The sequence below is a fragment of the Capra hircus genome, chromosome 22 (genome assembly GCF_001704415.2).
Source record: "Capra hircus breed San Clemente chromosome 22, ASM170441v1, whole genome shotgun sequence".
In the NCBI taxonomy this organism is placed as follows: domain Eukaryota; kingdom Metazoa; phylum Chordata; class Mammalia; order Artiodactyla; family Bovidae; genus Capra; species Capra hircus.
Genome location: NC_030829.1, coordinates 51,430,583 through 51,456,096, shown reverse-complemented (window position 1 = coordinate 51,456,096; position 25,514 = coordinate 51,430,583). Strand labels below are relative to the sequence as shown.

Below are 25,514 nucleotides of genomic sequence, written 5' to 3'. Positions count from 1 at the left end.
TCAGAGACCTGGGGCCAGGGGCACAGAAAATGAGTCTTTGCCCCCAATCCCAGCAGCCAGGGCTACAATGAAAGGAGGCAACAGCTCGAAATATCTGCATTTATTACAAACAAGGGTGCAGACCCAAGACTCCAAACACATTAAGAGGTCCCGACCTACGACGTGGCGAGACACGGACAGAGGGGTGGGGAACACCGAGGTATGTGTCTAGGTCAGAGGAGCCCCCCAGGGTCCCCTCCACCTTTGGTCCAGACGACACCTTGACCCAGGTGTCCCCGCTGCCAGGACACACCTAGGCCTGGGGTCCAGCAGCCGGGTTGCCTGTGAGGCTGGTGATGGGGAAGCAGGGACTCAGAGTCCCTCTCCTCTCAGGGAAGTCTCCCTCTAGGACCCAACGGTTTCAGCCTCACAGCAACCATTACACACATTTTGAAACAGAAAACAGGTAAAATAGTGAACAGTAAAATAAAAACACTGCAGGGAGGACACCTGAGTGGACAAGTGGTCAGAGGCTGCCCTGTCCACCTGTGAAAGGGGCCAGGGCCAACCGGGGCAACCAGAACCGTGGGTAAGTGTGGGCCTCCAGGTGGTCCCAGGAAGGGTGCGAGAAGGGTCCAGAAAGATAGTTTTCAGGAAGGGTGGGGCTCCGCCTGAGGCGTTCAGATAATCAGGCCACCCACCCTCCACGGGGCAAGGCCCCGGCTGTGGGAGCCACAGGAAAGATTGAGACCCACCTGCAGTCCTCAGCCTCACCCACTCGCCCGCACCGTGGCTCTAGTGCTTCAAAGACGGCTAGCCATGCCACAGAAACCGGAAGACGGGTGCATCCTGCCCACACAAAAGCTGAGCTGTCCTAGTATGACAAGCATCCCTGCTCCAGCCCCAGGTCTCACTGGGGTGGCTAGAAAAGAACCGTTCTGTGGGGTTCCAGGAAGCATAATCTCAAGTGAGGAGGGGAGCACAACATGGTCCCGGCAACTCTGCCATGGGCTGCTTCGCGCACCCCTCGTCGCCATCACACACACCATGCCCGGGGAGAGAGGCCTGCACCCGCACACCCAGTCACACACGCAGGACAGATCAGCTGGTAGCCAGAGACACCAGGGAGTGCTCAAGAGACTATCTTCGGGGGCTCCATGTAGGCCGGATTATAAGGAGGCTGGCTGGCAGGGTAGGGCAGGGCTGCATCTCCTGAAAACAGAGAGGACACCAGTTAGCTGTGGCCGTGGCTGCAGAGGGTCAGGCATGGTGGAGTCGGCAGGCATACTCACCTGCCATCGTCTCGTGGTAGGCAGGGGGGCCCATGGGCTGGGTTGGGTAGGGTGCTGTTGGCAGCCCCGGCTGGGGGACCACGGAGTGGTAGCCCTGGTACGTTGGTCCAGGGTAGCTGGGCGGTTGCAAGTAAGGGGTGTGGGTCACCGTGGTGGCCATGGTGGTGGTCACAACCGCTGCAAAGAGAGCCCCGGTCAGGAGCGCCAGGCTGGCCACCCCGCCCTCCAGCTCAGGCCAGCCAGGGCCCTGGCGAGCCCACCACACCGCCCGGGTCTGTGCTGCCCCCAAGGGGTCACCGTGGGGCAGGGGGGGGATGCTCACGTCGCGGGCGCCGGCACATCTTGTACAAACAGCAGCAGGAGCAGGTGCAGCAGATGATAACGGTGACCACGCCAATCACAAAGAGGGTCACCCCGATGGCGAGCACTGTGCCGAACCTGGCAGAAAGCCAGTCAGTGCTCCAGTGGCCGAGACCCCACACCTCCACTGCCGGCGCCATGGGTTCGATCCCCAGTCAGGGAACAAATATCCCCCATGCCGCACACGGCCAAAAAAAAGAACCTAAATAAAGCCAGTCAAGATCCAGGGCCTCCAGCCCCCGCCCAGGACCGGCAGTCCACACCACACCCACTCCCAGATGGCACCTCTCTGGCTGGAGGAGAATGGGCAACACAGATAAAGGCGCTTCAGGGGTGTGGAGCTGGACCCTGTTTCACCCTCAAGTGTTTCCTCAAGTATGGGGTTGACCTTGGCTGCCCCCGGGATGCCCCTTAGGAGCTTGGGAGACAGCTCTTCAGGTGTCCTCCCCTGTACTCATGTCTTGTCCGCCTCCACTGAGCCAGCAGCCCACGCACACCCAGTACCCACCACCAGCCAGGCCTAGGGTGGCTTGAATCCAGATTTCAGACGTGGGTGAGAAAGACCAACTCAGGGCCTCTGGGAGCCCACAGACCATTACGGGAGGCAAGGGTTGAAGGGAAAATGACTCAGGAAGCACAGGTAATGAATCACAGGGAGAAGTTTCCAGGAGGGGGGAGACCAGTGTGGCCAGGACGGCAGGGAGTGGTATGGCTGCAGGCCCCTGGAGTGACGGTGAGCCTGCGGGGTGCCAAGCACCATGCCAGGTGTCCTCATACACCCTCACTCCAACCCGAGGGGCAGGCAGGCGGGTCAACCAAGAGCCAGGCGAGAGGAGGCCTCCCTGCCTACACGGGCCCCTCAGCAAGGCCCAGGCCTGAGTGGAGACTCCGCCACCTGAGAAGGCTGGCCCTGGGCGGGAAATCCACCAAAGCCGACTCTCAAGGGCAGCCGCAGCCCCCTGCTGTCCTCCCGTTCCCAGAGGCCAAGCAGTATTCCTTCCAGTGAAAGGGAACTGCACCAACCAGCTGTTCCATTAAAACATGGAAGGGGCTTGGTGAGCTGTGAGCTGTAGGCTCCCCTGAGGCCTGGAGGAAGGTCGAGGGGACGGTGCCCCCGCTTCCCCGCCCTGAGTGGAGGGTCTTCCATCTCATAGGCCAGCTGACGTCACAGCTCTGGGACGGACTAAGGACAGACCCTCCCGCCCCAGACTCAAAATACCCAATTGCATTCATAAAACAGGAGCCACTGGCCACTGTGCGGCCCAGACCAAGGCCCCAAGTCAGAACAGTGGGAGTCAGCCGGTGCCGCCCACCTAAGCAGAGGAGCCTGTAACTGCCGTTCACCCGCAAGCTCCTCCCAGGCCCTCTGCTGACCAAGGATGGAGACACAGACCCGTGTGTGCACACATGCACACACACGCACGCACACACACGCGCGCGCGATGAATGACACATGACTGCAGGGCCCCCACCAATCTCTAATCTCTCCCTCCCACTCCCTTCCTCTCTTCCGTCTCTATCTGACACACGGCACAGTACCGGCACCCAGGCTCACCCCATGTTAGTCTCTGCCTTCACTCAAGGGCCGCTTGCGCCCGGGGGCTTCCCCATTCCATCCCCAGGCCACTCAGTTTCGATCTCCTCCCCTTTCCAGGAAAAGTAAAGCGAATCTCCTGGGCCCTCCCTAGCCCTGACGTCAGAAGCAGGAAGGACAGAGCCTCTTAAAGACACACTGCGGTGGATGCCCCAGCTGCGCTCCAGACTGGGGCCAGGATGGGGGAGGGAAAAGCTCCTGGAGTTGCCTCCCCTCCCCACTGTCCATGGGGTCCCCAACCACCCTCCTGCTCTGCCTGGCTGAGCCCGCCAGCCCCATTCCAGCCGTCCACTCAGTGGGCACTTCAGCCATCTGAGCCCACCCGCAGACCCAGGGCCCGCCGGCCACTCCCCTCAGCTCCTCTTCTCCCACCAGTGCATGCTGCCGGTCTCAAATCTGAACCCACCCAAGTCCCCGTGGCCAGCCTGGCACGTCTGATCTTGTTGCTCCTGCTCAAGAGACTAGCATGGCTCCTGGAGCTCCTGGGATCATGCAGGAATTTGCTTTATAATTTCTTTGTAAACTCTGTGTAATGTGTGTGTATCTGTACTTCTCTCTTTGTGAGGATATATAATGGACTTCCCTGGTGAATCAGATGGTAAAGAATCTGCCTGCAATGCAGGAGACCCGGGTTCGATCCCTGCGTCAGGAAGATCCCCTAGAGGAGGGTATGGCAACCCACTCCAGTTTTCTTGCCTGGAGAATCCCATGGACGGAGAATCCCATGGACAGAGAAGCCTGGTAGGCTACAGTCCATGGGGTCACAAAGTGTCAGATACGACTGAGTGACTAACACTAATAACTAACAGTGTGATAAGAGAGGGAAAAAAATCTAGCATTTGTCTCATCAGAGAGTAACACAACAACACAAATGTCCATCTTCAATTAAAAGTCTAAATAAAGGGCTTTCCTGGTGGCTCAGTGGTAAAGACTCTGCCTGCTGATGCAGGAGACACAGGTTGGACCCCTGATCCAGGAAGACCCCACACGCCACGGAGCAACTAGGCCCGGGCACCACGACTACTGAGCCTGTGCTCTAGGGCCCGGGAGGCACTACCGAAGCCCATGTGCCCCAGGGCCCGCGCTCCACAACAGAAGTCACTGCAGTGAGAATCCCACGCACGCAACTAGAGGGCAGCCCCTGCTTCCCACCACTAGAGAAAAGCCCAAGCATCGGCGAAGACCAGGCACAGCCATAAATAAATAAAAATTTTTTTTTTTAAGTCTAAATAAAATAAAACTCCCTGTGTGGCTGGGGGGAGTCCCACCCTCCTTCCTGTATGATCCAGCCACATCACCCTCCTTTCAGCTTTTTCTGTTTGGCTGTGCCATGTAGCATGTGGGATCTTAGTTCCTCGACGAGGGATTGAACCTGTGCCCCCTGCAGTGGACGCACAGTCTTTACCACAAGGCCGCCGGGAAGTCCTCCTGTTAGCTTCTGGAAGCACTGTGTACCCCGTCTTCCCTCAGGGCCTTCATACAGGCAGTTCTTCCTACAAAACCACCCCACCGGCTCTTTTCCTCCCATCCCTATACAATTCATTCTTGGACACTTTTCAGTTCTCAGATCAAAACTTCACTGCCTGTAGGACACCGCCCCCGATCATGCCCTGATCATGCAGAAAAGGTCAGACTCCTTGATAAATGCTCTTACAGAATCAATTGCCTGGCTACTTCAGTTTATCAACACACACTCCTTTGGATTGTGTGAGCACTGGATTACCGTGCATCTTGCCTCCAGCCTATGGATTCACAGAGGCACAGACTGCAACCAGCCCTGAACCATCACTGTCTCCAATGCCTGGCCAAGACAGCGGGTGCTCAGGAAGTATCTGACAAGTGAATCAAGTCACTCAGGGATCCCAGGTGGGACGGCAAGGCCTGATGCCCCGAGGAACAGCAATATATGAGGGGTGACTACACAGTGGGGCAGGGATCCATGGCCCCAACAAAGCCACCATACGAACAGAATCACACCTCTGAAGGCTGAGGCTAACTACCCTCCAGAGGTCAAGGAGCCCAAAGGTCAAGTTCAGAAGGCGAGAGTCGGCCTAGGAAGGAAGGGACAGAAGGCCAGGGGAGCAAAAGCCCAGGCAAGGAGCTTGCAGCAGGGCTGAAGGGGAAGGTCTCTAGGAGCCCAAAGACCCCCATTGTCCCAGCAGTGAAAGGGCCATCTCGAGCTGGACACCAGCATTCCCACCAGCACACTGGCCAGGCAGCACGTGGCCGTGACCCAGTGGGTATAAGAACTGAGGGAAGGGTGCTGTGAGGGCCAAGAACTAACACAGTCTGGCCATGCCCATGCCTCAGCTACCAGACCTCCCTGCCTTCCTAGTGTATTCTCACGGCAGAGCCGGCATGGAGGGTCAGCAGTGACCAGCCTGGGGCCCGCAGCCAGAGCTTCCACCACTCAGGTGCTTCAAAACACACCATTCCTGCTGGATGATCCTGTGAGTGAAAGGAGCCGGGAAGGGACAATGACATCAGGACCCAAAAGGACCGTGATGGGGAACCAAGAAAGCTCAGGGGTCGGGGGGGACTACATGGACCAGCCACTGAGCATCAGCAGGGCAGGACAGGAGTCACCTATTAAAGTGGCAGGAAGACCCACGGATAACATGTCCACTCTGTGGGGAGCACAGAGAGAGCCTAGGTTCTGAAGGCAGATGGAGTTCCAACTGCACTGCTGTGCTCCGACCTGCTGCCTTGTTCTTGGGGAACCCAGGGAGTTGCCCAGAGGAAGAGCCGGGGTGGGGGCGGACCAAGAATGAAGGAGGGGGCAGAGGTGGGGAGAGGGTGGAGTTGGCCCAGAACCCCTCAGCACATCGGGTCCTTCCGCTGCAGAGCATTTGCAGAAGCTTCCAAACAGGGCTGAAGCCCCCCAAGGAACCACCGTGCCAGTGGACAATCAACGGTGCCCCCGGCTGAGGAGGCAGCACACAAATGCTCACCCGAGAGGGTGGCCCCTGATGGGTGGTCAAGGGGGCACCCGAAGGAGACACGGCCCCTCCCAGTACCTGCTCCTGGAGCCTCAACCCTGTAAGGCAGGCACTGGATGCCACGCTGGGGCTCCGCTCAGAAGCAGAGGAGAGGTGGGGCAGGATGGCGAGAAGGCCCAGGGAGGGGAGAAGGATCCTCCCAGCGGACAGGCAAGATGGCCCAGCGGGGAGGCTGCAGGCTCAGGCACCTCGAGAAAGGCAGGGAGGGTGCCCTCGAGCTTCCCCCAGGAACCCACATCTCCTCTGCTCCCGGGGGATCTTGTTCTGCGATGTGGAATCCACGTTTCTCATACAGTGCCCAATGCTCATTCACCAACCAGGCCACCTTACTCTTTCCTGCCCTTCTCTGAACACTCTCTCTCAGCGCCCTCCTACAGCCATTCACTGACCCTCAACACACTCGATCACTGACCCTCAACACACTCGATCCCACCCAAACCCAAGCCCTTCATGTGAACCCCATTCGTTCTCTGACCTGGATCCTCGAGCAGGGCAGAGAGCAGGGCACCCCACCCTGGCCCCTCCCTCAGCCACTTCCCACTAGCCCAGCCTCCCTCTGGCCAGACCAGGAAACCATGCTGCCTCCCACACAGCCTCCACACCCGCCCCACCCGTTCCTGTCGTCCTCCAGGAAGTGGTGGTCTTCACTGGGAAACGCCATTCAGACCCCAGCACTGCCCCGAGCCCTCTCTGGTGTTCCCCAGGAAGAGGCCCACACTGGCTGGATGTCAGACCGTGAGATGACAGTGCACTATCCGTTATCGCAGCACCTTTACCACACCTGTGTCCCCCATCACTATGCCCCCTCACCACCACCCCTGCCACCGTTCTGCCAACCCCTCCCTGCCACTGTCCCCCTTCGCCACTTCACAGCCTACAATCATACATCTGCCTGTCACCCTTCTACACGCCACCACAGCACCCATTACCATCAACCTCTCCACCATCAACACGAACACTCAGGCCTGCCCCAGTACCAGACGGCCACCATCATCATCATCACTCTATCCCCACCATCACTGTGCCATCGCCGCACACTCAGCCTTGTAGCCAACACCTCTCCCCTGCCGCCACCACCTGATCACCATCACCTTTTGCCACTATCGCCCCCATCACGGTCACCCCCTTCCCATCACCTACACCTACAGCCCACACCATCACCAAGGTCAATGTGAACCTCCACCCTCAGCGTTTCAGTTGTCAGCCAGTCACCCCAATCCCCAGCACAATGATGAAGAAAACTTCCCAACACAAGAATCAAAGCTCCTGGAGCTCAGACATGCGACAGCTTCTCCGGGGCCATACCCCAAGGACTCTGTGCCCCCGCAGTCCCCGCAGCCCTCTTGAGCCCCCCGTCACCTCTGCTGGGACGATGTACCGAGCCTGCAGGTTACGTACTTGGACATGGGGTCGTCGTCGAAGATGGAGGTGAACGCTTCAGTGTGGACACTGCAAAGAGGAAATCTCACAATTAACCACCTGCACCCCACCCAGCACACCAGGAACAAACACAGCCTTAGCACATGCACAGAACATGCATAAAAGCCAACCCCATAATGGGCCAGAAAGGTGGGGTCCTGGTGGCCTCCAGAGGACAGATATCACACATACCAGGATTTCAGGCTACAAAGCCACACATCCTTCTAAAGCACACACGGGACATTCTCTCGGAGAGACCACCCAGGTGGCTCAGACAGTAAAGAATCCACCCTGCAATCCAGGAGACCTGGGTTCAATCCCTGGGTTGGGAAGATATCCCCTGGAGAAGGAAATGGCAACCCACTCCAGTATTCTTGCCTGGAGAATGCCCATGGACAGAGGAGCCTGCTGGGCTACAGTCCATGGGGTCGCAAAGACTCGGACACAACTGAGTAACTAAACACTAACACATATGGGGCCACAAAACCAGTCTCAAGAGATCTGAGAAGACAGCTATCATACAAATTATTTTCTCCAACTACAATGGGATGAAGTTACAAATCAGTAACAAAAGACCCACATCATAAAGTTAAAAACAAAATGCTAAAAAGAAAAAACACACACACACATAACTAAAAACAAAAACTCTCATACCTTGAGAAACCAACATATTACAACAGAAGAGCTGTAGCTTAAATAAGAAATCATAGGGAATATTGAGAAATCTGTAAAACCAGATGAAAATAAAAACACCACTGGTCAAAACTGGTGAAACACAGCTGAAGAATTCTTAGAAGGAAATGTATAGCTTTGATAGTGATATGGTAGGAAACTAAAGAAGATAGGAAAAATGTAATAGAACAAACTCCCCAAATAAGGAAGGAATTAATAAAGATAAGTGCAAAAATCAAAGAGAATAGTAGCCACAGAAAATAACAGAGAAGATGAACAGAACCAAAGTTGGTGGGCCTCTGGCCAGACTAATGAAGAAAAGGAGAAAAGATGCAAGACAAAAATACAGAATGAAAAGAGGTAAATAACTATAAGTACAACAGAGCTTTTTAAAAAAGTAGTAACTGGAAGTTCCCTGGAGGTCCAGTGGTCAGGACTTGGCATTTCCACTGCTATGGCCCGAGGTTCAATTCTTAGTAGAGGAACTAAGATCCTGCAAGCTGTGTGACGCAGCATCTCATCCCCCCAAAGAATAATAGTAACTTTGAACTAAACAAACCATCTGCAAAAAAAGCATTTGGGAAACAAGTGAAGGCAACTGAAGACTAGTATTAAAAGCTATTAAATAAACTGCGGTAATTGTGCCAAGTGTATTCCAGATATACGATCATATTTCTTTTTAAAGGACTCACTTGGGACTTCCCTGGTGGTTCAGTGGTTAAGAATCTGCCTGGCAATGCACAGGACATGGGTTCGATCCCTGGGCGGGGAACTAGGATCCCATATGCCATGGTGGGCAACTAAGCCTGAGTACACACAGCAGCTACAGAGCCCACACACCACAACAAAAGATCATCCATGATGGAACTAAACCCAATGCTGTCAAATAAATAATTATTTTAAAAATAATAATAATAAAGGACTCACTTGTACGATGAAAAAACTAACATTTAAGGAGACATTTTCATGTCTGGGATTGGTTTTAAAAGACCCAGGAAACAAAAGTAGTGGGAGGTAGGTGGAACATTAGCAGCAGAGTATTGCTAACCAGGGGGGCAAGCAAGGAGTATACGGGGTTATTATTCTCTCTGCTTTTGTATGTATTTGAAAATTCTCAAAAAAAAAAAAAAAATGAGAAACAAACAGAAAAATTCAAGAGAATTAGGAATAACTATATCCTAAATCTGAAGGACAAGTAAAGCTAAGGAAAAAATATTTTCAAAAAAAATCAGTGTGCAGGCTTTAGCCAGCAATAACAGAGTAAAGCATACCAAGTTGGGATAAGGGGGGCAGGGGCGGAGCAGGAAGAGACTTCCATGGAGGTGGGCCTGGCATCTAAAGCCCCCTTTCTCCTAGGGGCACCAGCCTATTTCAGAAGGGCAATTCCCTAGGCAAGAAGACTGGTGTGGGTTGCCGTTTCCTACTCCTGGGGATCTTCCTGGGCTTGCACTCTCATCTGCAGGGGCAGGTAGATTCTCCTTTTTCTTTTTTGTTTTTAAAACCAAACTATTTTATTGAGGTCTAACATACTTACAGTTTAAATTCATTTAATTATTAATTCAAATTTTATTTAAAATGCCTTTAAGATCATTTTATATTTTAGATCATAAATCAAGATTTTTCTGTTTCATATAAATTCTGTATCTAGCCCAAAGTTTCACATGCTTACTCATTCTATTCTGCCTTTCTTTGTTTTTTTTTTTTTAGTTTGTTTATTTTAATTGGAGGCTAATCACTTTATAATATTGTGGTGGTTTTTGCCATACATTGACATGAATCAGTGGCAGGAAGATCCTTAACCACTGAGGTCCTGAACAGCAAGGAGAAACTCAGCAAGGAGCTCAGCTTCTACTCGTCTCAGTTTCTGCAATCAGGCCAAGATGACCTTTGAGTGCTCGTGTCCCTGGCAAAAGCAGTTATCAGTCCTTCCTGGAGGAAATTCTGAGCTCCAAATGGCTATAATTCACTCTGCAAATACAATGTTTGGCACACAACTGATGATGATTTCCAGGAACACGAGAACATTAGAAAATAGGAAACAACTGACAGTAGAAACATCCACAGGGGCTCCAAACACTGACATTCTCAGACTGTGACCTTTGTTCGAGGAGATCAAAGGAAAAAAGCAGCAGCAGTTTAGGAGAACTGTGAACAAAAATGAAACAAAAATTCTAGAACTAAAAAATCATGCAAAAATCAGTAACTTATTAGACAGCTCAAAATATAAATCAATCAACTAGAAGACAAACCCAAACAAATATATATACACTAAAGCCTAGAGACACAAAACGATGGTAAATGTACATACAGAAGACAGTAAGTGAAATATGGAAGACAGTTGTAGAAATGGTCTTCAGTTCAGTTTAGTTGCTCAGTCATGTCCGACTCTTTGCAACCCCATGAATCGCAGCACGCCAGGCCTCCCTGTCCATCACCAACTCCCAGAGTTCACTCAAACTCACGTCCATTGAGTTGGTGATGCCATCCAGCCATCTAATCCTCTGTTGTCCCCTTCTCCTCCTGCCCCCAATCCCTCCCAGCATCAGAGTCTTTTCCAATGAGTCAACTCTTCGCATGAGGTGGCCAAAGTACTGGAGTTTCAGCTTTAGCATCATTCCTTCCAAAGAACACCCAGGACTGATTTCCTTTAGAATGGACTGGTTGGATCTCCTTGCAGTCCAAGGGACTCTCAAAGAAAAGGTCTTACATATGTGTAATTAAAGTCCCAGAGGAAGAAATGTGAGACTGGAGTAGAAGCAATCTTTAAAAAGAGGTATGCATGCTATTAAAATTATTTTTCTCCTAGCAAAAATGATAAAACAAAAAAAAAAAGATAATGGCTGCAAATTTTCCAAAACTGGCGGAGCCAGATTTCAGAAATATCTTAAGCCCCAAGCAGCAAAAATGCAAAGAAAAACTCACCTAGGTACAACTCACCTAGGTAAAAACCAAACATGAGAGAAAAAACTTAAAAATTAGAAAAAAGACATGCCACTGGCAAAGGAGCAATAATAAAACCATTATCTGATTTCTCAACAGAAACAACAGACGTTAGGAGACCATGGAACGAAAGCTTCAAAATGCTGAACTCTGCTGAAAGTTTATACCTTCCAACCTATTAATCCATACCAGGAAAAATATCCTTTAAGAAGGAATGTAAAACAAAGACATTTTCAAACAAACAGAAGCCAAGAAAATTTGACACCAGTCTACCTGTATGAAAGGTAGAAGGAACATGTCTCAGATGAAGCTTAAACGTGAAGGAAGAGAAAATAAAGATACTGATAAAGGCAAAAAAGACAATTAAAATACTGTCTTTGGGAAATGCAAATCAAAACCACAATGACATATCGCCTCATACCAATCCAGACAGCTATCATCAAAAAGAACACAAATAAAAAATGCGGGCAAGGATATGGAGAAAAGGGAACTCTTTGGCCCTATTGCTGGGAATGTGAATTGGTGTAGCCACTGTGGTAAACAGTATGGAGGTTTCTCACAAAATTAAAAATAGGGAATCCCCTGGCAGTCTAGAGGCTACGACTCTGGGCTCTCACTGCCAAGGGCTGGGGTTCTACCCCCAGTTGGGGAACTAAGATCTTGCATGCTACTCGGCATAGCCAAAACAAGCGAACAAAAACCCTGAAAAGAGAACTAACATATGACCCAGCAATTTCACTCTTGGGTATACATCAAAAAAGAAAAAAAAAACCGAAACACTAATTTAAAAAGATACACGCACCCCAATGTTCATAGCAGCATTATTTACAATTGCTAAGGTATAGAAGCAACCAGTGTCCATCCACAGATGAATGGATGAAGATGTGGTGTGTGTACACACGTGTGTGTGCACACATACATGTACACAATGGAATACTGCTGCTGCTAAGTCGCTTCAGTCGTGTCCGACTCTGTGCGACCCCAGAGACGGCAGCCCACCAGGCTCCCCTGTCCCTGGGATTCTCCAGGCAAGAACACTGGAGTGGGTTGCCATTTCCTTCTCCAATGCATGAAAGTGAAAAGTGAAAGTGAAGTCGCTCAGTCATGTCCGACTCTTCGCGACCCCATGGACTGCAGCCTATCAGGCTCCTCCGTCCATGGGATTTTCTAGGCAAGAGTACTGGAGTGGGGTGCCATCTCAGCCATAAAAGAATGAAATTTTGCCATTTACGGTACCATGGATGGACTTGGACAGCATTATGGTAAATTAAATAAGTCAAAGAAAGTCAAATACTGTAAGATATCGCTTATATGCGGAATCTAAAAATACAACAAACTAGAGAATACAGCAAAAGAGAAGCAGACTCACATATACAAAGAACAAAGTAGTAGTTACCAGTGGGGAGACAGGAGAGGGAGGGGCACCACAGGGGTGGAAGCGTGGGAGTACAAACTATTGGATGTAAGATAGGCTCAAGGTTGTATTGTACAACATGGGGAATATAGCCAATATTTTGTAATAACTATAATGGAAAGTAACCTTTAAAATTGTATAAAATTTTTTTGGATAACCATGAACAAAATTCTATATTTCTCTAAAGAAGACATACAGATAGCCAAAAAGCACATGAAAAGATGTTCAACATTATAAAGAAATGCAAATCAAAACTACAACAAGGGATCGCCTCACACCAGTCAGAATGGGCATCATCGAAAGGTCTAGCAATTTCCCTGGTGATCCAGGAGTTGACTGCAGGCTTCCACGGGAGAGGGCATGGGTTCTATCCCTGGGTAGGGAAGTTCCATGTGCTGTGTAGTATGGCCAAAAACAAGATGGAATTAATAATTTGGGGGACTTTCTTGATGGTCTAGGGGTGAGGGCCCTGCATTTCCACCGCAGGGGCACAGGTTCAGTCTCTGGTCAGGAAAGTAAGATCTCACATACCCCATGGCCAAAAACATAGTCTACCAACAATAAATGTTGGAGACGGTGTGGCGAAAAGGAAGCCCTCCTACACTGTCGATGGGAATGTAAATTGGGACAATCACTATGGAGAACAGTATAGAGGTTCCTTAAAAAACTAAAAATGGAGCTACTATATGATCCAGCATTCCCACTCCTGGGCATATATCTGGAAAAAAACCATAATTCGAAAAAATACATGGACCCCGACGCTCACTGCAGGACTATTTATAATATCAAGGCATGGAAACAACCTGAATGAACCTTATATACAAAACAAACAGACTCACAGATTTCAAAAACAAACTTATGGTTACCAAAGGGGAAATCAGGGTGGGAAGAACAAATTGGGAACTTGAAATTAACATACACATTACTACATATAAAATAGATAATCAACAAGGACCTACTGTTCAGCACACGCAACTCTACTCAATATTCTGTAATACCCTATATGGGTAAAGAATCTGGAAAAGAATGTATATATGTATATGTATAACTGAATCACTTTGCTGAATATCTGCAACTAACACAACATTAGTAAATCAACTATAATCTAAGTAAAATTTAAAAAAGAAAAGGGAATAAAATAGTGTCTTTGGGATTTATAGTATTACAAGAGATAAAGGGAGTATCAGACATAATAAAATGAGCAATTCATTTTATTATGGAAACAATCCTAGATATGTATGCACCTAATAACAAAGTATTAGACCTCATGAAGCAAATACTGATGGAACTCAAAGAATAAACATATCTGTAGTCTCTCGGTAATCAACAAAACAAGAATAACAAAAACGAATAAGGATAAAAAAGATCTAAACACTGTTACCAACAACTTGACCTAACTGACACTTATAAAGAGTACACTTAACAACTGCAGAATATATTGGAAACACTCACCAAGGTACAGGATATGCTAAGCCATAAAATGAGTCTCAATAAATTTCAAAAGACTGAAATCTTTTTTTAAAAGTTTTCATTTATACGGCCATGTCAGGTCCTAGTTGTAGCACACAGGCTTAGTTGCCCCGCAATGTGGGACATCTTAGTTCCCCAACCAGGGATCAAGGCCGCACCCCCTGTATTGGAACACAGATTCTTAACCACTGGACCACCAGGAAGTCCCAAAAAACCGAAATCTTAAAAGAAAACAACACAATCAGATATTACTACCCAGCCAGCAAAACTACAGAAATTGAACCTTTCTAGGAATCAGCAATAATCTGTATCTTACTGCCTGGTGCCCTGGTGGCTCAGTGGTAAAGAATCTGCCCGCCAATGCAGGTTCAATCCCTGGGTTGGGAAGATCTCCTGGAGAAGGAAATGGAAACCTATTCCAGTATTCTTGCCTGGAGAATCCTACGGACAGAGGAGCCTGACGGGCTACTGTCCATGGGGTCTCAAAGAGACAGACATGACTTAGCAACTAAACAGTATCTTAATTAAAGTGTTAAATATGAGAAGTATACATTTATTAAAATTTGATTCAAATGAAGCATTTATGTACTTATACATCAATTTTTAAAGAAACATTTACAATACCCAGTTTGGAAAGGGTGTGGAGCAAATCTGACTGCTCTCATCTGGCTGGTAGGAGTGTGAATGGTAACAAGTGCTGGACGTATCTGTCAAAACTGAACACATGCCTCCAGTGCCTCAGGATTTCTACTCCCAGATATTTTCCCACAAGAAAGATATTCCTTTTAAAAGGCACCCAGAGCTTTATAAAAGAGGGCTCTTAGCATCACTATCAAAATAGCAGAAACCAAGAATTCCCAGGGTTAGGACTCCATGCTTTCACTGCCAAGGACTTGGGTTCAATCCCTGGTTGGGAACTATGATTCCACAAGCCACACTGAGCTGCCAAACAGAAAAAGAAAAAAATGAATAAACGAAAGAAAACCTAAATACATGGACAGATATGCTATGCTGATGGACTGGAAAACTCAATCAAGTAAAAAGTCAATTCTACAAAAACAGTATAAATCAATGCAATCTAAGCTGGTTTTCTTGAGAAGCTGATTCTAAAATTTACATGGAAATACGAAAGACCAAAAATAACTAAGACAATATTGAAGACTATCAAAGCATAATATAAAGACACAGTAATTATACGTCTGCTTTAGCTCAAGGATAGTCAACATAATGTAATAGAGAGCCTAGAGACATCTACACATGTGGATACTCAATCTGTAGCAAACCTGTCATTGTAGAGTGAGAAAACTATCATTTTCTGAGACACTACAGTATATGTTGCTTGGACAATCAGAGAAAGTATCTTTATAAAATTCACCTAAAAATTCTTCTTCACTGAAAATTTCACAGTAATAACTGTGTTTATAATGTACACAGGCTAGAAGAAAAACAAAGCAAAATATGAATGGTAACAACAGTCCTAAGTCATATAATAAACCCTTGGTCAATTTTAAGCTCCAACCACTTCACATAGTGATTGTATCATTTTCTAAAAACGTATTGATACATCTCTAGTCAATGATGTATTAACAAATGAAACGATCTGTACTGACTTATACAACTACTACTATGCATACTTAAAGCATACAGGGGCTTCTGTGGTGGCTGAGTGGCAAAGAATTTACCTGCCAAATTGAAGCAGACACAGGTTTGATCGCTGGTCTAGGAAGATCCCACATGCCAAGGAGCAACTAAGCTGGTGTGCCCCAACTACTCAGGCTGTGCTCTAGAGCCCAGAAGCCACAATTACAAAGCCCACGTGCAGCAACTACTGCAGCCCACATGCCTAGAGCCTGTGCTCTGCGATGAGAAGCCACCACAATGAGAAGCCCTCGCAATGCAACTGGAGAATAGCCCCCACTCGCCACTGCAACTAGAGGAGGGGTCCACACAGCAAGGAAGACCCAGCACAGCCAAGAAAAAAATGAACAAATAAAAATCATTTACAAAGTAACAGAAATGCATATACATGTGCACCAAAAGATATGTACAAAGATGCTCAGAGCTGCACTATTTGCAATACCCCTCCCCCAAAAAGAAACAATCCAGATGTCCACCAACATTACAATGGATCAACTGTGGTATAAAAACCTAACATACACCAATGGAAATGAACAGACACCACAGTACGGATGAAACTCACATGGTGAAAGAAACCGGATAAGAAATAGATGTATGATGTCACGTACGTATGATGTCTGTGTGTGTTGAGTAACAGAGCAGCTCAATGTTACGGTTGGGGATAACAGAGGGCATACTGATTGGGAAGTAACCCGAGGAGGTTTCCAAGATTCCATGATGTGTCAGTTCTTGCCCCAGACAGGTAGTGGTTTCGTGGAGTTGAATGTGTTTAAATTTCAATAATTCACTGAGCTGTATGCTTTATATTTGTGTACTTTTATGAATGCATGATATATACTGCCTCCAACCCCAATAAAAACTATACTATAGGGACTTCCCTGGTGGTCCTGTAGCTAAGACTCTACGCTCCTAACGCAGGAAGCCTGGGTTTGATCCCTGGTCAGGGAACCAGATCCTACATGCCACAACTAAGAGTTTGCATGCCGCATAAAAAGATCCCTCATGGTGCAACTAAGACCAGCCAACCAAGACCTGATGCAGACAAATAAATAAAATAAAAATAAACACTAAAAAAAAAAAAAACTAAGCTGTAGAACTTAGAGATGCATATTTGGGTATTATAACTCTAAAGAAAAGCAAGGCTATATAACAGCTAGAATCAACACTGTCTTAGAGGGATGAGAGACAGTGATTGAGAGTGAGCTCAAGGGGACTTCTGCTGTCTGGACCTGAGTAGTGGTTATGTAGATATTTGCTTTATGATAAATCACTGAGCTGTACATTTATTTTAATGTACTTTTCTGCATGTGAATTTTATGTTACAACAGAATAAAAAAACAACAATCAAGGAATGAGCTTAATAGCAGATTAAACATATATGAAGAATTAAATTAACTAAAAGGCTAAAAGATATAATCTGGAATGCAATACAGAGACAAAACTACGGAAGAGACAGACGAGCTGTGAAGATGCAGCAGGTCTAAACGGAGTTCCAGAAGGAAAGAAGGAAGGCTAATATTGAAGAGCAGCAGAGAATTTTCTAGAACTAATGAAAGACACTAAACCACAGATTTAAGAAGCTCACCAAATCCACAACAGCATAAATAAAAAGAAATCTAGGGACTTCCCTAGCAGTCCAGTGGTTAAGACTTTGCCTTCCAATGCAGAGGGAGCAGGTTAGATCCCTGGTTGGGAAGGCAAGATCTCACAAAAAACCAAAGCATAAAATAAAAGCAATAATACTGTAACAAATTCAATAAAGATTTTTAAAAAATGGTCTCCATCAAAAAAAAAAACTCATAAAAATAAATCTATACTTCAATATATCATGGTGTAACTGAAGAATACCAAAAACAAGAACAAAAATAATCTTACAAATCTGTCAAAGGGGAAGAAAAAAGATTTTTTTTAAAAATGCTGGACAACCGACTATTGAACTGGTATCTCTACAGAGATAATAGAAGCCAGAGAAAAAAACCATCAACTTAAATCCAGCTCAGAGAAAATATTTCTTAAGAATGAGATGAATGTAATTTACCATATTAACAAAATAAAAATAGAAAAATCATCTAATTATCACTAAAGATGCAGGAAAATACTTAACAAAATTCAAACTTACTTCAGGATTAAAACTCCAAGGAAACTAGGAACAGAAAGGAACTTCCTCCACCTGATAAAGAGCAGATATGGAAAGACCACAGCTTACATACCTAATAGTGAATGCTTTCTCCCTGAAGCTGAGAACAAGACAAGGATGTCTCTTAATACTTTTTGTTGTTGTTCTCACTTTTTTCATCATTGTACTGGAGATTCTGACCAGTGTGATAAGGCAAGAAAAAAACAATGAAAGCATACAAATTGAAAAAGAAGTAAACAGTAGAAGAAAAAATGGAATAAAAAAAAAAGGCAATACAGTAAGTGAGAAAGAAAGAAATTTAGAAGAGAGGAGACAAATATAAAGCGCAAAATAAGACAGCAAATATTGAATACAATCCCAGAAATCCAATAATTACCATAAACTTCAATGGAATAAATCTTCCTGTTTTTTTAAAGCTATCAGAATAGATTTTGCAGTCCTCTTCCCTGGTGGTGCAGTGGATAAGAATTTACCTGCCAATGCAGGGGACACAGGTTCAATCTCTGGTCTGGGAATATCCCCCATGCCTCAGAGCAGCTAAGCCCGTGTACCACAACTATTGGGTCTTGGCTCTAGAGCCCAGGAATCCCAACTACTGAAGCCCCCATGCCCTAGAGCCCATGCTCTGCAACAAGAGAAGCCACCAGACTGGGAAGCCCTCACATTGCACCTAGAGAGTAGCCCCCACTAACCACAGCGAAAAAAAAGGCCCATGCACTGCAATGAAAACCCAGCACAGCCAAAAATAAATAAATGAAAATTTAGAAGAAAAAGTAAGGGGGTTCATTTTGCCCACAGACTATAAACTTTGCAACATACACAAATGAAAGAACACAACCGACTGACCGTCTGCCTATGGAATACGAAGGGGATGCAATGGTCATGGATGATTAAATAAGATGTGTAAGACGATGGGGGTTTGGACTTGCCCAAACCAACAATGATCACTTGCCATGAGCTGAGGAGTGTGACCACCTCAACTCTCTGGGGCCAAACACAAGAAACACGAAGAATGGCAAAGGAAGACACAGATGGGAGCCCCTTGGTTCCTGCCTACAAAACAGTTTAAACCCCAGAGGCAATGTAAATCCATGGGCCATGGCAAGAAAACACAGGTATGGCCCACAGTGGGATACACAGAGTCCTGCACAAATCACATACAACCCCCACCAGGTGCATGCACGCTGCGGGATACACTCGCACAAGGGGCCCACCCTGAGGGCGTGCTGGTACACACCCAGGGGTAAGCCACAGGGCTGGCTGAGGCCACCAACCCCTGAGAAACCGGCTCAGCACTCGAGGCTGGGGGAGGCGCACGGGATCACAGGAACAGAAGGTCCGGGGCAGTCCAGTGAGTGCTCCAGCATCATCTCAAGAGGACTGACAGGCTGGCTGGACAGGCGCAGGCTGCCCACCTGTGACCTCAGGTGCACTCACCTGGCCTCCAGGGCTTGGCAATCTTTGTCCGTCCACACAACCTGTTTCGACACGTCCGAGCAACAGTACTGGTTGTAACAGTGGCCGCAGCAGAAATCAGGACAGACCAAATCAGCGTCGACTTTGCGCCCAGGGGAAGTCCTACACCGCTGACTCTGGGCTGGAACACATAAAAACACTGTTCACTGGTGGCCACGGGGCCAGCCTTCAGCCCTGTCCCAGCCCACACCGCCCCTTCCCCAGCAAGGCCAGAAGGCCAGAGCCAGCCGGGCCATCTCCGCAGCATCCTCTGGCCACTGCCCCAACCAGCCTCACCCTCTCCCGTAGGCCACAGCAGAGGCACCCACCTGGGCCCCCTCCCTCTCCCATTAGTTCACCTGCCCTCCAGATGGGATGGTGAACTTTCTACATGTGGGTCTGACTCGGCCACTCCTCAGCCTCAAGCCAGGGGATCAAGCCCAGGCTCTACAAAGCACCATCCAGACTACAAAGGACCTTAAAAGTCACCCCATCCTCCACCTTCAAATCAACTTACCCATCGAAGTCTTCCTCTAGGCCCCCTTCTATGGGAGTCACCCAAGCCCAGCAGTCACACCCCGAAAAAGCAGTCCCCCCTACAGGTGGGGACTAGACTGACGCATTCTTTCTTTCTTCTTCTTTTTGGCCATGCCACATGGCATATGGGATCTTACTTCCCCGACCAGGGTTCGAACCCATGCCCCTGCACTGGAAGCACAGAGTGGACTGAGCTGTTCTTAATCCTCACGTCCTGTCCCCACCGCTCAGCCATGGCAGCCTTGGCCCCAGCTGAAAACTCCGACTCCAGGGGCCAGCGCTTACAGACCACAGCCTTACAGACCACAGCCTTACAGCAGGCTGTCTCCTGACCAGTTCACCATCGGCCACAGTCACTCCCACCACAGAAGTGTCCGGGTCGTGTCCCAGCACTACTGCTGGGCCTGTAGCAGGTGGCTAGGAAATGTCCGTGCCCTCAGTAGCCAAGCACCATGTGGAGCCCCAGAACCATTACACGGCTCTTAGCCAGAGCTGGGATCTAAGTATACCTGGCTGACAGGTGTGAAAATAGACCACAGTTTGCCGACTTCCAGGAAGCTGCTACAGCCAAATGTTCCCAGCATCCTTGGGCTACATCAGCACAGATCTGGTGTCCACCAGCAGGAGAGAAGAGTCCTGGATGCCATCCTGACAGACCCTAAATGGAACACCCAGTCCAGCAAGGCCCAGACAACTGTGGTAGACTGGGGATGATCCTGACGATAAACCCTGAGGTAGAAAGTCCTGGCACAGCACCGGGACTCTAAGAAACCTGTCTGACCTCACCCCCAGGGCAGTGGGCAGTGTCTGGAGACCCAGCCTGGTCAGTGTATTTGCCACTCCCAAACATTCCTCTTTGGGCTAAGGATGGATTTTCAGCAGTTCATTTTTAAGAAATTGCAGACAAAGGAGAAGCTCTGAAAACTGAGGAGTTACCCTCTTGTAATAGGTATTTGCAAGTATAAAGGAAATCTCCATTTGTGGGCTCAGTGGTAAAGAATCCACCTGCAATTGCAGGGAAGATCCTCTGGAGAAGGGAATGGCAACCCACTCCAGTGTTCTGGCCTGGGAAATCCCATGGACAGAGGAACCTGGCAGGCTGCAGTTCATGGGGATCACAAAAGAAACTAAGCAACTTCACTGCAGTACTAGGAAGACGGTAAGGACCATATCTCCAGAAACCTATCAAGGCTGCAGGCACAGATTTCAATCTGTGTAACAATTTAACCCCTTCTTTACTGGGTGTTTCCTCATGACTCCCAATATTGTGACTCTTTCGCCTTTAGTTCAAGACAGCATTCAAAGTGAGGCACCGTTTAGGCAAGTTACTGGTTCCTTGGGTCTCCCACGCATACCGGAAGTGTAGTGGTAGTGTTAGTCATGTCCGACTCTTTGTGACCCCATGGACTGTAGCCCGCCAGGCTCCTTCCTCTGTCCACTGGATTCTCCAGGCAAGAATACAGAGTGGATTACCATTCCCTTTTCTAGAGGATCTTCCCGACTCAGGGATCGAGCCTGGGTCTCCTGCATTGCAGGCAGATTCTTTACCGTTTGAGCTACAGGGAAGACCTAGCCCACCATTTGAGCAAGTTACTCAGTTTCCTTGGATCGCTCATGCATTCCAGAGGTATACCTGGAATGTCTTTAAACCTTTGTTTTTCTCTCCTGTTCATTTGTCTTATGTCAGTGTAATTAGTAAACCAGCCAAAGAACCTATAGGGCAAGAAGAGGAAATCTTTCCATCCCAACAGTGTCAAGCACCCTGGGGCCACTGGTGGAGCAAGGTCCAAAGACAGAGGCATTGACTGACCTCCTTGAGAAGGGTCAACTAGGTGGTAGGCTCTGGGCAAAGCTGCAGGGCAGAGGGTGGGCCCACCAACAGGTGCAACCCAGCCAGCCATCCACCTGGCCACAGATAAGGCCAGCACAGCCCATCCTACTGGGTAGCTCAGCTGACCTACCTCCTTTTACAGACTTTTCAGCCACAGCCCAGCCCAAGCTTCTAAGACACAGACAGGTTGAGTGAGCCAAAAGTCCACGACACAAATGTTCTTCTGAACCCCAGACACTCTGAACCAGTCTCCAGTCCTCACTGGAACTTCCACCCCAAGCCCTCCAGATTCCTCTCAGTCCCAAGGAAACAAAGTCCTTCCCTTGGAGAAAAACACCCACCCCAGAAGGATCTTCAGCTTCCTAGGGAGACGGGTGGGGCAAGGGGAGGGCACTCTTCTACTTCCCTACCTTTAACAGTTCCCCAGCCGGGCCTCCACCATCTGGATTCATCAGTCTACAATCAACCTACAACAGTTAAGTGTCTCATCCAACCTTGGGTACCAGCCTGAGTGGTCTCCAGGACGGCCAGGGCAATGGAGGCAGAAGGGGGAGGCTCCCAGCCAATAAACTGAGGCCAGGGAAGGCCTCAGATGGGGGGGCCAGGCCTCCCTGCGGCCACCACCCCTCGCTAAGGCCAGGCAGGAAATCCCACCCCAGCCTCTGAGAAGGCAAGCCCTTGGGACCCTTGAGGACAGACCTCCCCCCCAGCCACCACCACCATGCCAGGGCAGAACAATGACGGCAGATGCCCGGGGTCTGGGCAGTGTCAGTGCAGACGGGAGGGAGGCTGGGGTGGAGGACAGACCAGTCGTGGGGTCTGCACACTGCCTCGGGGTTATGAGGCTCGGTTGGGGTCCCTCGGGGGACGGCGCCGCCTGGGCTTGCAACCAGGGACGGCGCGGACATGGCCGCCTCCCCTGCCTGCCCGGGACGAACTCCCCGCCACCCGCCAAGACTCACCTCCCTCAGGCGCCGGGAGCAACAACAGCAAGAGCAGCAGGATGCGGGGCGCGGCCATGGCTGGGAGCGCAGGGGGACGGACGGGCGGACCGACAGACGGCCCCGCTGTGGCCGCAAACCTCAGCGACCCGCGCGGCCGCTGGCTTCCACGCCCCGCCCCGGCCGTTCCGGGAACCCCGCCCGGGGGCGAGAGGAGGGACGGGAGGAGGGGAAGCGGACGCCCCTCCCAGCCTCGGCGCCTGGGACGCGTCCGGGGTCGGCCCCGCAGGAGACAGGCTCCCGGACGCAGGCGACCACCCAAGTTGCCTTCACTCTGGCCCTTGCGCGCCCCCGCCCTGGGGTCCGCAGAGGGGTCTTCGAGGGGATCACTTCCTAACGCTTGAGCGCCCGTTGGGTGCTGCGGGCTAAACCCTCCGGTTCCCCACCTGCCCGGGCATCCTCCCTCCTCAGGAGCTACCTGAGGACCGAGTGGGCCAAGACAGCGCCCAGAGCAGACCTCCGCACACAGTAGGCGCCTAAGAGACACAGGTTCCCTTCTGAAAGCCTAGTTCCGGGGCTTCCGGGGGACCCCACCTCTGAGGACACTCCATTGCCCTGCCGCCAGGGGTGACACCCCTATCCCGGAGGTCTCCTCACCCTGCCGCCAGGCAGGATCACCGCCTGCCTCAGGGCACGCCTGGCTGGGCTGGCTCAGCCTGAGGGAAAAGAACTAGCTGCTTCCAGACACACTGTAGGCCACCACCTGCCTCAGGGTTGGGCCAGCTGGCCCAAATCCTTGCCAGCTGCCAGAGCACTGGGCTCTCACAGGGCACCCTGAGGTGGGGCCCCGGCTGACTGTCCCCTCACTGTGGGTTAGGGTGGAAAGGAACAGGACCCTATGGAGACTTCCCAGCACAGACCTCTTCCCCATGTCCTCCGCTGCGTCGCTCCTCTCAGAAGCACCTAGATAATACTATCTGATCAACATTTCCTGAGCTGTTTTATAGTTGCTAAAACTACCACCAAATGGAAGAAAGTAACCACTTGATGGTCAGGCCCAGGTAGCCCCAGGATGGTTAACACCTGTGAGGCCACCCTGTTACCTCACCATCCATCAATCCGAGCTGCCCGTCTGCTGATCACATATCCTGCGATTCTGACCTTCACCTGGCCTTTGAAAACACTTTGCGGAGGGGCTTCCCTGGCGGCTCGGCAGAAAAGAAGCCACCGCGATGCGGGAGACAGCAGTCTGATCCCGGATCTGGGAAGATCTCACATGCTGCGGAGCAGCTAAGCCCAGGCTCTACAGCTACTGGGCCTGTGCTCTAGAGCCCGTGGTCCACAAGACTGAAAAGTGAGACGTGTGAGTCGCTCAGTCGGGTCCGACTTGTTTGCGACCCTGTCAGGCTCCTCTGTCCATAGAATTCTCCAGGCAAGAACACTGGAGTGGGTTGTCATGCCCTCCTCCAGGGGACCTTCCCGACGCACGGATCCATCCTGGACCCACCTGCATCGCAGGCAGATTCTTTCCAGTCTGAACCAGCAGGGAAGCCCACTCCACAACAATGAGCGCTAGAACTAGAGAGCAGCCCCTTCTCTCCACAATGAGAGAAACAACTGCACAGCAACGAAGACCCAGAACAGCCAAAAATAAATTAAAAAAAACAAACACTCATTTGTGGACCTAGCTTGACCATGTGAAAGTGTTAGTCACTCGGCTGTGTCTGACTCTGTCACCCCATGGACTGTAGCCCCTCAAGCTCCTCTGTCCATGGGATTTCCCAGGCTAGGATACTGGAGTGGGTTGCCATTTTATTCTCTAGGGGATCTTCCCAACCCAGGGATTGAACCCAGGTCTCCTGCATTGGCAGGTGGATTCTTTACCACTGAGCCACCTGGGAAGCCCACAGCTCTTAAGACAGAGTCCCAATTTCAGTTCCTGCACTGACTGGGGCTCCGTGTGCCTCCTTGCTCTCTGCATCCACCATGCACATTCCCCCACCCTCCCTGGCTCCCAACTTAAACAGCTCCTCCTCTAAGAAGACTCTGGAGATGCCAAGTCTGGGTTAGGACTCCCCTAGGTGTTCCCACAGCCCTTGTGACCCCCAGCCCAGCACCACACCTTGGGTTATGTAGGTGTCTTCTGCTACTTTGGGGGCTAAGGACTATGTCTTGTTATCCAGCACAGGGCTGTGCACACAGCAGGTGCTTGATAACAACTGGAAAAGGAAATAAAGGATCTCCTTTAGCCCATGGACCACTTTCCCCTGAGCATCAGCCCAGAAATCACTCCCCAGAGGGTGGGCTGACAGCACCTACAGTCCTCTCTGGTTTGTGCTCGCCCCACCCTCACTGCCCCAGCACTCGCCAGGTTGGGGCATCTATCTCTGCCAGTGAGCATACTCGATGGCTGTTCCAGCCTGTCTTCTCTTTCCTCTACATCCTTCCTCTACCCTACCCTGTCCTGGGGCTCCCTCTTTTTCTCTCCCTTCCTCTAGAGTCAACAGAAGACAGCTGCAGGTGGTCAGAAGGTGGGAGGAAAGTACATGAGTGGGGCTTTTCCTTCGCTAATCCTTCCTGAAAGCTCCTGAGGGGTGCAATCTGACACCCCTTCACCCCACCTCCTCAGCTACAGCTCCCGCCTCCTTCCGTTCAGAGCCATACGCTGAGAGACTGAGATTTTATCTTGAGAGCCCCAGGGAGGGACTGATTGAAGAGACCCCTCTGTAATGCAGCTCATAGCAACTGAACAGAAGGCCAGGGGCCAGTGGGAAAGGGGGGTTCCCACCAGGTTCCAGTCCCCCTGCCCCTCCTTAGCCTTGACCCTGCAGGCTGT

General features: G+C 49.8%; 1 protein-coding gene across 3 annotated transcripts; it reads right to left on the bottom strand.

Moving 5' to 3' along the window:
- SHISA5 (shisa family member 5) lies at positions 86 to 22,874 on the bottom strand. 3 transcript variants are annotated; one of them, XM_018067026.1, is made up of 6 exons: positions 22,700 to 22,873; positions 19,352 to 19,511; positions 7,623 to 7,673; positions 1,594 to 1,709; positions 1,272 to 1,448; positions 86 to 1,191 (listed from the first exon to the last, which is right to left on the bottom strand). In XM_018067026.1, the coding sequence occupies exons 1-6, from the start codon at positions 22,755 to 22,757 to the stop codon at positions 1,112 to 1,114; spliced, it is 642 nt and encodes a 213-aa protein (XP_017922515.1). In that variant the 5' UTR covers positions 22,758 to 22,873; the 3' UTR covers positions 86 to 1,111. The 3 variants fall into 3 exon arrangements, with proteins under 3 accessions (XP_017922515.1, XP_017922516.1, XP_017922517.1); XM_018067027.1 differs by lacking the exon at positions 7,623 to 7,673 and having other exon boundaries at positions 22,700 to 22,874; XM_018067028.1 differs by lacking the exons at positions 7,623 to 7,673; positions 19,352 to 19,511; positions 22,700 to 22,873 and adding an exon at positions 3,187 to 3,321.